Below are 18,990 nucleotides of genomic sequence, written 5' to 3'. Positions count from 1 at the left end.
ACAAACAAGTAGCTGCATATTAACATATTCCAATCCAGGTTGCTCCACAAAAATCACAAAAGTCAGTATAATATTTCCCAAAATATCTGGTCAGTTACTGCCAGCATTATTGTAAAAACAGTAATAAAAGGTATTTTACCATTTCATTCCACTCATCCCAACTGCCACACAAATCAGAAAGCCAGAAATATTGCCCAAAACATCTGTTTGATCACTACCAGCATTATTGGTTAAACAGTAATAACATCTCTCACCATGCCTATCGCCTCATCCCAACTGCCCACACAAATCACAAAATTAGGAATATGGGCAACTTTTCTAGCTGATCACTGCCAGCATTATTGTAAAACAGTAACGACACTTCTCACTGTGCCATTCCCCTCATTCTAACTGCCCACACAAATCACAAAACAGAAAAATGCCAAAAATATATGGTTGATCACTGCCAGTAGTATTATTGTAAACATAGTAATAACACTTCCTTCAGCAATACCACATCATTCCTGTCATCTCTGTCCAGTCAGAATTCTGCAGAATGTCCCTGATTTTGACCCCTCTCCCTCATTAAAACTCCTTCAGGTGACTTTGCTCTGATATTTGAATTTTGCGAAATTTCTTCTCATGTGACCTCACAACCTTTAAGCTAACATAAAGTGACTTGAATGTCAAGTCAATTGGAACACCGCCTCCTAGAGTGCCAATTGTTCCTTGGGCACATTTTCTTTTAATTAGGGATGCTTTATTTGTTTATTTATTTATTAGAGCAAAGAAACATTGCTCTAAAAATAACTAAATAGGGAAAGAACATCCCTGTAAGAATGTTTCCCTACGCAGTTTAGTTTGCCTATGTGTTGTAAGGCCAGGCCCATTTGTTATCTGGTCATCAAACTTAAGTTACTAAATTCAATCTAATCTTCTTTCAAAGTATATTTTAGTCTAACTCCTTAACTGTACAAGAATACTTTGTGGTTGTTTCTTTTTACTGAATATTTGAATGGTTTCTTTGTAGGCTAACTTTGCCCACTTTAGGACTATTTCTGATAAGAGTTTATTTATAGTTTAGGTAAGCAGATTTAATACCTGCATTTCCTCAACAGTGTGTACAATAAACATGTCCTGTAAATCTTCAATGGCGCCTTCCATCCAGTTATTGAAGGGAGCAGCTCTCTTGGCAAATTCCAGGTATAACTGATCAACTGTCTCCAACACTTTCTCTGTCCTCTGAAAATAGTAGGGAAAAACATAAAAAGGGATTAATGTCTTCAAATAAGACTCATATCATTACACTGCTGGTTAGAATTACTGTAGATTACTTCACAATGATGCAACAACCAGTGGATGATATGAAGAATTTAGACCTTGATGCTTTTTATTTACTTGCTAGTTCTAATGTTAACAATTCTGCCTTTTGCTTCTAATGAAAACAGTTTTACAGCTGTTTAATTTGTTAGATACCAGTTAAGAATCATACTTATTCTGAAATGTATTTGCAAATAACTGTAAAATCCTATCATATCTTAAAATTAGCATATTTTAGTATATTTATTGTACAATCTTCAGTTACACATGCACACACGTACACACCACATGGATATATGTAAAATATTGCAGAACTATTCATCAACAAAAAAAATTATCAAAACACACATTAACAGCAATGGAATATGGATTCTCCAACAGTGCATAAATCTCCAAAAACATCATTGTTTGGAAGGGGAAGTCATCTCCTAGACATGCGGTGCTGTACACCTTGTGCCCTGCTACTTATATATACCAACTTCAAGATCTCACAAAAACAAGGAAGAACATATATCCCAACCACACTATTATAATGATTTCACGCTGACAACATTGATTAGCTGATCTGTCAACTAAATACCAAAAGGAATTGATAGATAAGCTATTGACCATGCACACGTTGATCTTACTGGATGAGCCTATATACGTATTTATATATATATATATATATATATATATATATATATTTGTGTGTGTGTGTGTGTGTGTGTGTGTGTGTGTCGGCGCACTGAATATTGCTAAACCTGTGTTTGTTCAACATTTGTTTAACTGACAATCTGACTGACTAAGCAGATGGTTGACAGCTGTGCAAGATTACACAATTCTCAAGGTTGGGGAATATGGGGAATATGCCCTTTCACCGATACTGTATGATCTTGGAGTTAGTATATGTAATTAGCAGGAGATGTTGGGTTACAACCCCTACATGGTGGTGCAGGGGGGCTTGCCCCCCTGCAAAAAAGAAGTTTTTGAATTTACAGAATCATTTTTGCATGCGCCAAGGTTGTTGCTCAGTACATGCAAAGTATAGTGCTGACATCTGCAATTTTGACGTTTTCTGGTTAATTTTTGAGTCATTTGAAAATATTTTATATATATATATATATATATATATATATATATATATATATATATATATATAACTATATATATATATATATATAAACATATTTGTGTCATTCTGTGTCATTCGACTATATTCGGTAGACCTACACACACACACACACACACACACACACACACACACACACACACACACACACACACACACACACACACACACACATACACACACACATGCACACACATATATAAATATATATATGGATCCCTATCTAAACATTGAATGTTCTCAACAACAAACTTTATAATATCGAGCCAGGAACATTGATAGGCAATATCTTTAATAACACAGTACACAGTACATGTACATGTACACAGTACATGTGCTCACAAGCAGTCAAGAATGGAGGCATTCATGTAAGAAAGGTAGCAGAGGTGAGACTTGGCTAGTGTTAATACCTTCAAAAGAGGCCGGTAATGTGGCCATTACAGAAAAAGAGCTAGCTGGTAGTGAAATCCCTGAATCAGTGCAACAACTGTCAGAAAGTACAGGACTTTCTTTGGAAGAATTTACTTCAGAGGAAGACATTTCTGATAGCAGTAAATCTAAATCTGAGACACAGTTGGCAAAAAGTACTGGAATTCCATTAAAAGGAGAATTGGGAATGATGGCTGAGAGACATTGCATTAAGGCAGGCACAGATTTTAGACATCACTTTACAAAATCTGAGAGATGTATCCAAGGTGGCTCCTGATCTTCAGAGACAAAGTGAATGAGTATTTTAGGACATGGGGTTACTTTACAGAAGGAGTGATGCAGCAGCTGGGAGTCCCAAGGGCTTACCATTGAACACTTCTTGTTATAGCCTATGACATTTTTTTTTCTAGGCCATTTTGATATAAAAACTAGTAAAGGGAGAGTTATGCACATTTTATTGGCCAGGCATAACAGAAGAAGTAAAAGGATACTCCAAAATCTGTTCACAATGCCAGAAGGTTATTAAGGAAGGAAATAAAACCACGGCTGCTTTGATGTAATCGAGGAACTGTTTCAGGGGTTAACTATGAATAATATGGGGCAATGGAAAGAAAATATATTAAAAATATGTGTACAGCTGAAACACAATTTAACATTTCAGTATTAAACTTTCAAAAAAGATACACACACACACACACACACACACACACACACACACACACACACACACACACACACACACACATACATTACTAAATGGACAATTAGTATGAAACCATTACCTCTAGTGCTTCTCTCCTCTTTTGCGTCAATGTTCCAAGTTTATCCCATTGGTCACAAATCTTCTGGCAGCGTTCATTTATTGCAGCAATGTCATGATAGTCAAGCTCACTTTTGAAAAATAAAATGAAAAAATGTTAATAATTGTCTTCTGCTGTTCTGATTACTTGATCTGAACTTGATGTATAGTATATATATATGTGTGTGTGTAAATGTGAATGCAGACAAAGTGAATGTGTTTCAAAAATTGAATGTTTATTTTCATCTGAAAGACTGGTATACAGTCCATGTAGTCTGTTATGATTTTACAGACGCCTGGTAAATAATACATGCCAGTAGCTTATTAAATAATGTCACTATGTCAATATGTCTACTTGCCCATAATGTGGGCCTTAAAAATAAAATTGTCTTTTATTAAAAAGGACATAAAACAGAATCAAAATAGTTTACTGCTTCCACACATTCCTTGTAATAATAAATCTGAAAGACTGTGCACACTTGTGTGGCCTTTATTACAGCTATTTATTTATTGACAATTAAAAGTCTTTCCTATGCATTTTATATTTATCAGTTGAAGTTCTGTTGTCCATTCTGACTGTCACATAACAGCCTCAGAATAAACAAATGGCCTTTATTGTGAATGCAGTCAGTATTCTGAGATATGCAGTGTGTTAGTAAAACAGATTAGGGTTTTGAACTAATTCATTTTGTGATAAAATTCCATACCTTGTAAGTCAGGTAAACAAAAACAAACCAAAAATGTTTAATATTATATTTTTATTGATTGAATGTCTGTTTCTTAAACAGGTGCAGACACTGGGAGGCTTTCCTACCCTTGGTCGAGTGTAAAGCGGATGGTGTTGCAAGTTGCCAGGCACAGCTCCACAATCTACAAATTGTAATGTGCTGTTTCTCACTAAAATCACAGCAGGTACAGTTTCTAATAGTGTACCAGCAGTAATTCAGTGTTTATGCTCTTTTCATTTTTCTCTATGGTTATGTAACCATGAAGTTAGTATGCTTAAGAAAATTAAGTTAGTAGCTCCCTGAAAAACATAATTAGAAGTGTTTTTGTTTTGCCATATGTGGCTTTACTGGTTTATTTCATGCATCTGTATCCTCAGCTGGGTTTTAGTTAATAATTTGTAGTAGAACCACACTAGGATCATGGGTCCTGATGTCAGAGAAGACCCTGCAAAACTTCAAAGTTAAATGCCTTGCTCAAGGCCCTGGCTTTGAAAGAAATTGTTTTAATAGTTGAAGTATATTGCATCCAAGAGAAAGAAAACATACTTTACTGATAGATGACTACTCTTGGCCCCAATTTTGCCAGTAATCTTTACCTACTCTGTTACTACAAATTAATTTCTTACTCAGTATACTTTCCTTTCTCCATTATTCCTTTGATTCCGCCAAATTTGTTTTGTGTTCATCCCATGAATTTTTCAATATGACCACTGTCTCAGCTGTTTAAAACCAAAACCTATACTCTACTAAAACATAATAAAAGATAATCAGAAGGCATACTGTAAGCTTTGAACGCCCACATGTCTAGGTAGCTGTGAACCTGTACATTATCAGTCCTGTTTTAAATTTCATACACTGAACTTTAGCATCAGGAATTAAATGCTTTGGTTTATCCATCTTTCCAAAGGACTCTATCACTGCTACTTAAGCTGGCTGAGGACTCTGCTGTTTTCTGATATTGCTAATAGTCAGGATGTGTTATCTATTACTTTTTTTGCTGACAGCAAAAACTCTGAAAATGTTTTACAGAAACTTGGTGAAACCTCAGAGGAAATCTTTTTTTTTTTTGCAGGGGCAAGCTATTTCACCTCCTATGTAGCGAATACCACCCACACCCCCTAAATTTCAATATACCTACTCCAAGGTCACATGACAGTAAAGAAAAGGGAATTCTCCACTATTGACGTAAGTGCTTAAAGTGAAATATTTTCACTGAAATACTTAAAATGCTCTTTAACTATTGACAGGCTCCATCTATAAGTATTACAGAATCCATTCATCTTTTGAATATCTAAAGTTCAGTGTCAGGAATCTTGAAGAAGAGGGAAACATGGACAAAAGAACGAGGCAAACTATTTCTTTAGTACTGATTCAGTATAGTTTTTTTAGCTCTGTATTAGCTATAACAAAATCACTCAATTTGAAATTTAAGAGTCAGAGCAGTGAAACCAATGAGATGCAGTATAAAAGCAAATCCTTTAAAAACATCAAGGCAGTAGAAAAAAATCTTTCAGAAATCACTGAGAGAAGAAAGCTATTATGGCAAAAAGGTGTATAGTTAGCCAGCTATGTGATGAACAGGTAAAAACTTAATTGTAAGCTAGATGGCCTGGGATCAATTAGCATTCACAAAGTTAGAGGAACTGTCCAGGGTGGATGGGAAGGGGCAGCCAAAGTTATGCCATGCACCCTGGGGAAGTGGGTGGAGCCCAGTCCATTGTAGTGGTGGCACTCAGTGGAGGTAAATATTGGCAGCAGCATTAAGATGCTGAAGGGTGGTGGGGTGGAAAGCAAAAAGGGCACTTTGCAATGTAAAAGGGCAGTTTTTTAGCTGCCTAATGCCTTAGTAGGATCATATATATGACACAAGATATATATAATGTCAATATAAGTTACATTTGGAATTATTTCAAAGAAATTTCACAGAAATGTACAATGAAGCTAATGTTGCACATACATGGTATGTGATCCAGGAGCCATATATTTAAAAGTTAGACAGAAAAGTACTGCTGTAACACACTGAGCCCTACCAAACAGACAGAAACCACTGCATAAGAGTGGGAAACTGTTAAACACTTCAGTCAAACTTTAGAAGAAAGGGTTAAATGAAGTGTTTAACAGCTTCCCATGACTCTTTTGTGGTGATTGCTGATTGCTATTAATGCTGTAGTGTGTGACTAAAGCTTAATAGTAGTAAGAGGTACTTAATACAAAGCTTGTTAAGCACCTTTTTGATGTCAGAAAGGTGCTAACAAGCATGCCTTTCTCCAAATCCAGAGCATAATAATAGTGATCCATATACTACAGGTCATTATCTTTCAAGAATAAGAAATAAAATGCACCACAGAAAATCCAGATCCTGGCAGCATTCACAACTGAGGTTGTTGAAGTGGATTTTGACAGGCTTATTGATGCCTTCTGTCCTGGACCCACCTGTTCTGCAACTGGCCCTGCTCAGAAGTGTGCATGGAAGGTTGCTATATCGTCTTTTCTTTTGACAGGGAGACAAATATACGATTCATGTATCTTTGCAAGCATTTATTTTCTCAGTTTATTGGGAACTACCTTTTTTGTCAACTTTGATCATTAAACTTTGGGCACAAGTTATTTCTTCCTTGAAAGAAAAACACCAGACTGGATTTCTTCAGTTAGTAGAGCTTTTTGTCCAGGCCATAATTGTAAAAAAACGCTGGGGAAAAAGTTCTAAAATGTACCTCAGATTGTTTAGAATTCAATGGCTTCTGAGGTCCAAGCAGCCTGCAGAGTATCAGCCTAATTCCATTTTTATTCTACAGTTATTACACTGCAGTCTTTGCCATTTAGGGATTGTTAAAAGGATGCAAAATGAATTTCTTTATTTTGCCACAATTTTTGTTCAGGCCATCTTTTGCTCAAAAGATTTGGGGAAAAAAGGCTCTAAAATGTAACTCAGAACATCTAGAACCCAATAGCTTTAGGGTCAGGGAAACTGGCTTCATTTGATTGTTTTCTCCTCATTTATTATGGTGTAATCTTAGCCATTTAGGATACATTGAAACAATGCAGGAAAAATCTGAAGATTTCAACAAAGTATGGAAAAACAAGAAAAAAGTAATCTGAATCGTGTCATAAGACCAAGATAGGGGAAATGTAGGGGGCACAATAGGGGTATGCATAGAGAAGCAGTGAACAGTGGGGAGAATATGGAGTCCTTTTCCTAGGGTTTCATTTCACCAAAGGCCAAATATTCAGTACTGCCAGGGACTGCCGCATTTAAGTACATCACACAGTTTATCAACATCAACAATGTTTGTTACTCTCCATCAAACATTTTATAACACTGTAACATATGGATAGGACAAAAACATGCATGATGCTTGGTTTTGTCGTATTTCTGGTATGCAACAATCCTTTTGGCTGTATCTTTATTTATTGCTATGTATCATATACCTGGTCTCATAATAATGTTAAAAGTACCCTTGCAGACACACTCCTAAATCTGTTTTAAGTTTAGCTCCTGGCTTTATCCCTGATGAGGGTCACACTACAGTAGTGATGGCCTTTCATAAGAGTGGCCTTACAATTGGCCTGGGACTGGTAGTTGAAATCTTATCAGCCTTACAAGCCTCATCTGCAAAACCATGGAGTGGGCGTATTATAACTAACCTCATAAACTGTGATATCAAGACTCTTGTTTGAACTGATCCCCCAACAGTTTGGCATTATGAAGGGTAGATTCTGTCTGTTTAACTAAGTAAACTTCTTCAAAAGGGTTACAGAGGCTGTAGATGGAGGCCATGCAGTGCATATGGTGTATCTTGACCTATGAAAGACTTTAACATCATTCCTCATGCTGGCATCATACAAAAGCTAATTGCTTTAAAAATCGACCCCACATGTGGTAAGATGGAGAGCAAACTGTCTGAAAGACAGAACCCATACAGTGTGATTTGCACATGCCTCATCAGTAAGTATGAATGTGACCAGTGGTATCCCCTCAGGGCTCAGTGCTGGAACATCTCATGTCTGGTATTTTCTTCTCTGATCTCAAAGTGGACCTAAAGCTGACAAAGTTTGCAGATGACTACAAACTGGAGGTTGTTGTTAAGTCACAGTATGACACCCAAAATCTTCTGAATTAACTCTCCCTAGTAAACACTTGGCATAATAAAAATGAGCTCAGACTAAATGCTACAAAGTGTAGTATCACTTTTGATAGACAACCCCCTCTGCCGCATCATACGTTACAGCTAACACACAACTACAAAATGAAAAATTTGTGAGGAACCTTGATGCATGTGCTGATAGCTCCCTCTCTTTTGACCATCATGTGACAACAGTTGTCATGGAATCATTTTATTTAGTCACCTAATTGCCACTGAATATCCTTATGGTCTAATGAGGTAATCACTCCCTTATACACAGCATTGATTAGGAAATTATTGAGTACAATGATCCATTTGGGGTGTATCTCATTAATCACATCAAACAATTAGCAAAACCCAAAATGTTCCTAACCAAAAGGATCATGGGCCTAAAGTTCCTGAGCTATGAAAATATGTTGGAAGCTCTATCCTTTTATTTAGTGTCTTAAAGACTTTTGAGTGGCGATCTGCGTTAAGTGTAACTTGGACAATTAGATGGGAAACTATAAACTTACCCCACCAGCTTCACCTATGTCCTTCTTGGACAGAGGCAACTGGTGCTGATCTAGCATTTGCATTGCAAATACAGACTACATATCTTGGTCTATAAGGGAGCAAGGGTATAACATGGCTAGGCTTATAAAGACCCTAGGTCCAATAGCCTAGTAACCTCCTATAATCCTATGATCTGTCTTGCCTGCTGCACCATTAGAGACTCAGTTGTCCTGGGCCTCCTGTTTTTCCACAAGTCCAATATCTCCACCAGTACTAGAACCAGAGATCTAAATCTTCAACAACAGATAAATACTGCACAGTGGTGAGACATGCTTATAAGGCAGCACTTACCAAACCTTTGGAATAAACTTCCATACACGTTAAAGCAGTGCAATTCACTATGTTACTTTAAACATAAACTAGTTTTGGATGGGTATCCACAAATTTACTCTAGGTTCTATTGGTATGGCCTTCCTGGAAAAAGGAGGTGCTGCCTGAGAGAGGATACTAGCAAAGTGTAAATAGTCATACGATTTATTGGCCTTAGAATATTGATCCTGAATAGCATGAAGTGGGTGTAAGAGAATGAATGAATAATTAAATATGGCAACATGATTACTCCACTGGAAGTCAGTCTAGCTCCAGTGAAATGTACTTCTTTGGCAAATTCTGCCTTAAACAGGCTATTAGACTAGCGAGCCAAAGCTTATCCTGGTACTTAGTGGGTTAAAGGCAATAAACACACAGGTCTTTGACAACTTATGGAAATTAAACATACTTCTTAATTGTATGAAGTATGTACATAAATGCAATATCTTATTGTCCTTGTATAAATTGTTATCTTTACTACTGTTATTCTTGGGTGGTGGCTGAAAAGGGTCAGTAGATCAGCCCATGGTAAACAAACAGCAATCAATAAATAAACTGTTCAGATTTTGTACAGCATCCGTGATTTGGCCCTCATATTTTTGCCCTGTTCCTTGCATAATGTTTGACTTTCTGATAAATCACTCAGGATTATATCTCCCAACTCTCCAGAATTTCACAGAATGTCCAGAATTTTGCCTGATATTTTTAGTCTTTTCTTCATAAAATTTGTGGTTTTCTGGCAAGCCACTGAGAAATGTGCCACTAAATAATGAGACCATTGAGTCTGAGATTTCATATCCTTCAGAAAATGCATGTCAATGCAAAACCTGTGATTCTAGCAGCTTTCTAAGTTTGTAAAAGCAATATTTAAAATCTGTCTTTGATTTTGGCCTTTTATTCCCCATCATTTTTTTACTTTGTCTAGAATTCTTAAGGAGTCATGAAAGTTTTGTATTTCTGTTAATCACAAAATGTTGATACAAAGCCTGTTCTATTATATTTTAAATGAATAAATAATGTTTAAAAATTGTCCCAGGCTTTGAGCATTCATTCTCCTGTTATTTTTGGTTTTGTCCAAAATTTTTCACAAAAGAAATTCATCAGTGGATTGATCTAATCCAAATGGAAAGGATGTGTCTTTTGGTAAAGGAAAAGCTGATGTTAAGTAGTGTACCTCTTTAACATTTTTTTTTCCATTAACAGTCATAGAACCAGTCTTTGAATATCATAACAGTGGGTCAAAAAAGTGGATCACTTTTATTTTTCTGAAAAATAAGGTTTTCATATATTAGATTTCCTACAGGTAATGATAAGACATCTTTGTACAGACTTAGTTCTTTTTTTAATACTATATACTATTTAAACATCTAATTTTTGAATAAAATTGATAAATATATGAGGTGCAGATCAAAAATCAGAAGGTAAAAAACGGTGCTATGCCTAAATCGTAGCCGATGAGACACATGGTCTGCAGGCATAGGGAGAAAAAGACTCAGGAAGCAGGGGAAATACAAAGCTATTGCTAAATGGAGAGCAGTAACTATAGATGCACAGAGCATGAGACCTTGATAGAAAAAGAAAGCCTGGATAGCTCTACAGTGACTCAGATAATCATTGCTGATAGGTCACTCTATCTAGTTCTCATAATAAACACCCTATTCCTACTCTAAAGCCTGGCACTTGCTCACTAAAGCAATTATATAAGTCAGCACTAAAAAAATTAAAAGCACTACACCCTCACAAACTCCCCTTGAGTACCTTGTTCCCCATTTGCCCCTTTTTTCAATTATAAAGGAATTCCCAATACTATTCTAGCATGTCCAAAGGTCAGTTGTCAATCTCCTCTCCAGTCTAGCTGGTGAATCTGGGAACCTTGAGGCAATGTTACATCTGCCTCATGTACACAGACAACCCTCTCCTCCTCCTCCCAATAAATTCCAACATATGTGAGAGATGCAACTATATAGCCAAACTGGAGGCTAAGATCTCTCAACTCAGTACTGGCGTAACCAGTCAGGAGGGGAAGGAAACCACACTCACTACAATTCCAGTCTCACATAGACCTACCACGACAGCAAACCAAACACATAAACACACAAAAACATACTCGGAGGCTCTAAATAAAAATCTGCCTAAGCAGCAGAGACCTCCAAAGCAGACACCTAAGCAACCGCTACCCCAAAACAAAACACGTGCAAGACATAGCTCACAAAGCCAGTGTGCTGAACGGTCACAGCTCTTAAGGCTAAACAACACACCTGATACACTTGTAATAGGTGACTCTATCATCAGACACACTGACGTTCCGCTCACCAGGCTTAACAAGGAGAAGGTCACGGTGAGCTGCCTGTCTGGCGCTAGGATCCGTCACATAACACAAGCACTCAGGTCACTCCAAGGCAAGTACAAATATGACTCAGTCATTGTCCATGCTGGTGTGAATGACCTGAGATGTACCTCCCTGGACTACATGAAAAGAGACATAGAGGAGCTCTCTGAGCATGTAGCCCAGGCCGGTATGACCCTGACCTTGAGTAGCATCTTACCCTCACCAAGAATGATGCCACAATATGAAGACAAGATGATAAATTTCAACAATTGGCTTAGGTATTGGTGTCATTCAAAGGGGATCAAATGCCTGTCAGCCTGGGATGACATGCTCGATAAGCCACGATGCTTCGCTAGGGACGGCTTGCACCTGTCACCCCTGGGCTTTCGGATATTGGCAAAGGCTCTTGCCACCCCCATAGTGCCTTTTTTAGGCAAGGCTCAAAAGACAAACCCACCTCCATAGGTATCACAAGGGATAAGAAACTAAGAGTAATGCTACTCAACGCCAGAAGTCTAAACCTCAAGATGCACGCACTCGAAACTCTCCTTAGCATGGAGAACATTGATATCTGTGCAGTAAAAGAAACCTAGTTCAAGGCTCTCAAGAGCACCCCAGCACTACCAGGTTATACCTCATACCATGTTTTTCATCCCCAAAACTTGGACCGAACCACAAAAGGAGGGGGAGTATCAATATTTGTCAAAGATACCCACACCTCCAGGTTGGTGGCACAGCATGAAGCATCAGAGACTATCCATGTGCAACTAACAGTGGGTAAAACTGCCTTCCAGTTTATAGCCTGCTACAGACCACCCTCCCAAACCCAGGAACCCCACTCGGCCTTCCTGAGAACACTGGAAAATATGAAGGTCTCTCCAAACACCATTATATTGGGTGACTTCAACTACCCAAACATAGACTGGGAGCATTACTCTAGTTCCAACACCCTAGCCCAAAGGTTCCTAGAATTTATAAACTCAAGTGCTGTGGAACAACTTGTTACCACTCCCACAAAAGGGGAAAACATACTGGACCTGATCATCACCAGCATGGGGACTCTATGCTCCAGACCAGAAGTGTATCCCTCACTGGTAAGATCAGACCATAAACTAATCTCACTGGATATTCACATCCCGACCCCAACCCCTGCCCAGAAAACCACAGTGAAAAACTTCTCTAAAGCAAATTTCACACTCCTCAAAACTGAGGTGGAATCCTTCAAAGCCCCCGGGCCTGTGGAAAATACGGCCCAGACCACAGAATACTTTATAAACGCATTCTATGAACACCTTCAGGAATGCATGGATCATGCAATCCCAAATAAAACCAAGACCCAATCCTCCAAAGGCAGACGTCCTGTCTGGTGGACCCCAGCCATAAACAAACTATACAATAGAAGGAGGAAGCTACTACATGATAGAGCAAAATCCCAAAAAGGGAAGACATCTCTGATCAGTATTAGCAAAAAACTACGGGCAATCATAAAATCATCTAAGGCCAGCTTAGAGAGAAAAATTGCACAGGACACTAAGGATAATCACAAGGCTTTCTTTAGTTATGTCAGGAACCTGGGTGGGAATTCCCAGATATGCTCAGAATTAGTCCAAAATAACAAAGAATACACCGAACCCACAGACATTGCCAACATCCTAGCTGACAAGTTCAGTGCAAATGTCTCCCCCCCCCACCAAAAGGACAAATATCTATCCCAGCAGTGTGCTGCCCCCCTGACATCTCAGATGCTCAGGTAAGAGCCGCCATCTCCAAAGCAAAAAACACAGCATCAATGGGACCAGACGGTGTCCCGGGCTGCATCCTACATGAACTCCAAGAAGAGCTAAACCCAAACATAAAACTACTGTTCAATCTCAGCCTTACTACAGGATATGTACCCAAAGAGTGGCGTACAGTAACAGTGGTCCCTCTCCACAAAGGTGGTGCCTCAACAGATCCTGGAAACTATCGCCCCATAAGCCTGACTAGCTTGGTCTGCAAAGCTATGGAAAGGATCATTATGGACAACATATATAAAGATATTGGGGACCTACAGACACTGGATCCTACCCAGTTCGGCTTTGTTAAGGGCAGATCCTGCCTCTTAAACCTGGTTGATTTCTTTGAAACAGTCACCAAGGCCATTGACGAGGGGAAGGTGGTCCACACAGCCTACCTGGACCTCGGAAAAGCCTTCAATACAATACCCCACTCGAGCATTATAGATAAGCTCACCAGCTTAAATATAAACCCCTATGTCACTAGATGGGTTGCAAACTGGCTCAAAGACAGAACCCACATGGTTAGAATTGCTGGAGCCATGTCAGACTCCAAACCAGTAACAAGTGGTGCCCCACAAGGCTCAGTCCTGGGACCTCTCTTGTTCGGTATATATTTCTCGGAGGTACAGGCCAACATGGAAGGACTGTGGCTGAACAAGTTCGCAGATGACTGCAAATTGGGTGCCATAATCGACTCTCCAGCCGACACAAGCATTCTCCAAAAGGGCCTAATAGAAACAGACAACTGGTGCCAGAGCCATGGCCTCAAGCTAAATGCCAAAAAGTGTATAGTCATCCCCTTTGGCAAAAACAAAGTGCCCACAAATTACCACATAGGTGGTAATCCATTAAGTACAGAAGAAGTAATTAGGGACCTGGGGACCCAAGTTGATAGCAGTCTCTCATTTGACAACCACGTGGCCAAAGTGGTTAGAAAAACATTTTATATAGCCCACCTAATCATGAAGGGATTCACATCTAGATCAGGGGAGGTCATCGTGTCTCTTTACTCATCCCTCATCAGGCCCATAATTGAGTACAATGCCCCTTTTGGGATGTACCTTACCAGACACCTGCAGCAACTGGAAAGACCCCAAAAGTACCTCACCAAGAGGATCAAAGGGCTCAAACAGATGCCATATGCTGCCCGGCTAAAGAAACTCCAGCTCTACTCAGTGGCATACCGCCTGCTCAGAGGCGATCTGTGCCTGACATATAAAGCCATGTCCAACCCGGAATTAATGGACATGCTGCACCTCAGAAAATCCAAATCCCATTGAGCTACGTGCTCGAGAGACTTGAACCTCAGCACTGAAATAAAGAGGACATGCTGGAGGGACAGATTCATAACCCAGAGGCTCCCTTTACTCTGGAATAAAATCCCAGTCCAGGTTAGGCAGAGTCCCTCATTGACCCTCTTCAAGAGGAATCTTGATGAGTCATGGGAGATCGTAGGTTTACCCCAGGTATCACTTCTGTGTCACTGTTAGACAGAGGCACAGTATACTAACCACGAAAAAGGGCATAGCAAAATTAATTTAAAATGGGTGGCGAAAGCCAAACACACTCTGGCTAGGCTTATAATTGCCCTAGGGCAGATAGCCTAGTATGAATCTATGAACCTATAATAAACAATCTACATGAGAGAAAAAGGAAAGCGAAATAGGAATAATGGGTACTTTCAACATAGGACTTTGGTTAGCATAGTTAATGGCTAACCACAAGGGAAGGAAACACAATGACTGCCATAGAGACATAGTTGGGACTCACACTCCCTGCATAAACAAACATAGAATTCAATGTGACAGTCATAAATCCTCACATAAATGTATCACATTTAACAGGCTTAACTAACTCCAGTATAAACTAGGATTGGTTACAAAGCGGGTCCAAATTCTCCTACAATTGCATTTTGTGCAACATGGCTTAGATTCCCATCGTTGCATTTTGTAGCAGTTCCTCCCAACCTCACTCAACTTCATCTTTCTCTGCTTTTCTATTTCAGATATTTCAGTTTTGACGTATGTTAAGTTATATTCGTACAGACTTAAACTCTACAAGCATACTATTGCAAATGCTGAATATTTTTGTCACAGTGGTTCTATTTGTTAATCAGTAGCTTTCCACCTTGCTAAATGAGTAAACAAAGTTTGGATGACATTATAAACTAGTTTTTCCTTTGTACTGACATTACACTAGTCAGAGGTATTTCTCTTTCAAATGAAATAAAGCAAAAGGTAGTGCTGTATTATCCTTGCCTACTTATTTTATTAACATCACTTCATATTTGATGCAGCTCCCAGATTTACCTGTTTCATCTATTAGTTGTATTCCAACTGGGCAGGTATTCCTGCTGCAGTTCTACAGAAGACTATGCTTTATTAATCATATCCTCCTGTGGGACCTGATTTTCATTTTATACTTTTGGGCCACCATCAATGTCTTTGTGTTTCCCATGCTTCTTAGGTATTACAATCTGCTTTTCAGCTCTTTTGTGCTGTGCACTCCCTGTTTCACTTCTCTAGATTTTGTTTATAGGTTCACAGGTAGATACTAGGCTATCTGCTCAAAGGCATTTATAAGCCTAGCCAAAATGTGTTGGCTTTCACTGCCCCTTAGATTAGTTCCCTGTGCCTCTGTCCAGCAGAGCCACTGAAATGATCCCTGGGGTAAACTTTCTGTTTCCCATCCACTCGTCAAGGTTTCTCTTGAAGAGGGTTAGTGAGGAGCTCTGCCTAATGTAGACTGGAATCTTGTTCCATAGCATGGAAAGTCTCTGGGACAGAAATCTATCCCTCCAGCACGTCCTATTTATTGTTGTGGTGAGGTTTAGGTCCCTAGAGCGTGTGGCTCGAGGAGATATGGTTTTCTTTAGGTGGAGCATGTCCATCATTTCTGGGTTGGACATGGCCTTGTATGTCAGGCAGAGATCACCTCTGAGTAGGCGCTATGCAACTGAGTACAGCTGGAATTTCTTCAGTCGAGCTGCATAGGGTATCTGTTTGAGGCCAGTGATCCTCTTGGTGAGGTACTTCTGTGGTCTTTCCAGCTGTTGCAGGTGTCTTGTAAGGTCCATCTCAAATGGGACATTGTACTCTATGATGGTTCTCTATGAATGATGTGTAGAGGAGCACAATGACCTCTTTTGATCTGGATGCAAACCATTTTGTGATTAGGTGGGCCACATAGAAGGATTTTCTAACCACTATGGCAATGTGATTATCAAAGGAGAGATTATTTATCTACTTGGGTCCCCAGATCCCTTATTATGTCTTCCGTATTTAGGGGGCTAACACCTATGTGGTAGTTTGTGGGTACTTCGTTTTTTTCAAAGGAGATGACTATGCACTTTTTGGCATTTAGCTTGAGGCCATGGTTTTGACACCAGGTATCTGTCTCAGTGAGACCCTTTTGGAGGATGTCTGTGTCAGCCGGAGAGTCAATTATAGCCCCTAGTTTGCAGCTGTCTGCGAACTTGGTCAGCCATAGTCCTCCTGTGTTGTCTGTACCTCTGAGAAGTATATGCCGAACAGGAGGGGTCCTAGGACTGAGCTCTGGGGAATGACACTTGTAACCAGTTTAGAGTCAGACCTAGCTCCCGCAACTCTTACCATGTGGGTTCTGTCCATGAACCAGTTGGCAACCCATCTCGTGATGTAGGGGTTTATGTTCAGGCTGGTGAGCTTGTCTATAATACCAGAATGGGGAATGGTGTCGAAGGCCTTTGTGAGGTCTAGGTAGGCTGTGTGAACCACCTTTCCCTCATCTATAGCCTTGGTAACTGTCTCAAAGAAGTCCACCAGGTTTAGGAGGCATGATCTGCCCTTAACAAAACCGAACTGGGTAGGGTCCAGTGTTTGGAGGTTCCCAATGTCTCTGTTAATGAGATCCATGATGATGCGCTCCATAGCCTTGCAGACCAAGCTAGTCAGACTTATAGGGCGATAGTTCCTAGGTCTGTTATAGCTCCGCCTTTGTGGAGTGGAGTAACCATTGCTGTGCGCCACTCTATGGGCATGTAGCCTGTGGAGAGGATGAGTTTGAACAGTGTGTTTAGGTGAGGGGTTAGGTCATCTTTGAACTTGTGTAGGACGCAGCCTGGGACACCGTCCGGTCCCATTGATGCTGTGTTTTTGGCTTTGGAGAGGGCTGTTTTAACCCAAGTGTCTGTGATTTCAGGGGCACTACATTCTTCTGGTATGGTTATGGGCCCTTTTGGGGATGAGAGGGGCTGAAGTTTGCACTGAACCTGTCTGCCAGGATGTTGGCGATATCGGTTGGTTCAGTGTATTTTGTGCCATTCTCCACTAACTCCAAGCAGATCTGAGAATTGCCACTTAGATTCTTGACAAAGCTAAAGAATGCCTTGTGGTTATCTTTGAAGTCCTTGGCAATTTTTGTTTTGAAGCTAGTCTTGGATGATTTTATGAGGGATTGTAGTTTCTTGCTGATACTGATCAGGGATGTCTTCCCTTCTTGGGATTTTACTCTTTTCTGTACTAGTTTCCTCCTTCTGTTGTATACCTTGTTTATGGCAGGGGTCCACCAGACTGGTTTCCTTTTCCTGGAGGAGTGAGTCTTGTTTTTTCTTGGGATAGCATGATCCATGCATTCTTGTAGGTGTCAGTAGAGTGCATTAGTAAAGGATTTTGCAGCTTGGGCAGTTTTATCCTTTAACATGGGGGATTTGAAACTTTCCACCTCGGTCTTAAGTAATGTGAAGTTTGCTTTTGAAAAGTTTTTCATGGTGGTTTCTTTGACCGGTGGTGGGGGCAGAATGTGGATATCCAGATTGATTTGTTTATGGTCAGATCTAACCAGTGAGGGGTTGACCTCCGTTGTGGAACACCGGTCGCCCATATTGGTGATGACCAGGTCCAATATGTTGTCACCTCTGATGAGGGTGTTGACTAGTTGATCCAGGGCATTTGAGTTTATAAATTCTAGTAGTTCTCCCAGTTAATGTTTGGGTAATTGAAATCACCCAATATCTGGGTGTTTGGTAGGACCTTTATGTTTCCCAGTGTTTCCAGAAATATGGAGTGGGGGTCTTGGGACATGGTGGGTGATCTGTAGCAAGCTACAATTAGAATTGCAGTTCTGCCCGTTGTTAGTTGCACGTGGATGATCTCTGAAGCATCATGCTGTGCCACTAACCTGAAGGTGTGGGTATCCTTGATGAATATGGATACGCCCCTGCCTTTTGTATTTTGGTCTGGGTTTTGTGGCCGAAATATATGGTATGAGTTGCAGCCTGGTAGTGCTGGGGTGCTCTCTGGAGCCTTAAACCAGGTTTCTGTTACAGCACATATATCGATTTTCTCCATACTGAGGAGTGCCTCGAGTGCATGCATTTTGAGGTTTAGACTTCTGGCATTGAGTAGCATTACCCTCAGTTTTTTGTTACTTGTGCTATTTATGGCAGTGGGTTTGTCTTTTGAGCCTTGCCTAAAAAAGGCACTATGGGGGTGGCAAGAGCCTTGGCCATTTTTCGAAAGCCTAAGGGTGACAGGTGCAAGCCGTCTCTAG

The 18,990-nt window shown here is 39.9% G+C and overlaps 1 protein-coding gene across 2 annotated transcripts in view; it reads right to left on the bottom strand.

Annotated features, from left to right (window-relative positions):
- Positions 1 to 18,990, bottom strand: part of ACTN2 (actinin alpha 2) — a 575,275-nt gene that overhangs the window by 132,170 nt on the left and 424,115 nt on the right. For both annotated transcript variants that reach the window (XM_044059081.1, XM_044059086.1), the window contains exons 13-14: positions 3,622 to 3,730; positions 1,081 to 1,221 (exon numbers count right to left, since the gene is read on the bottom strand). In XM_044059081.1, the coding sequence (XP_043915016.1) occupies positions 1,081 to 1,221; positions 3,622 to 3,730 (250 nt within the window). The remainder of the gene's footprint in view (positions 1 to 1,080; positions 1,222 to 3,621; positions 3,731 to 18,990) is intronic.

This window comes from Protopterus annectens, chromosome 1.part2, assembly GCF_019279795.1.
Source record: "Protopterus annectens isolate FY-2018-M chromosome 1.part2, PAN1.0, whole genome shotgun sequence".
NCBI lineage: Eukaryota > Metazoa > Chordata > Ceratodontiformes > Protopteridae > Protopterus > Protopterus annectens.
The sequence above is the reverse complement of the archived record's forward strand: the minus strand, read 5'-3'. Positions and strand labels throughout refer to the sequence as shown.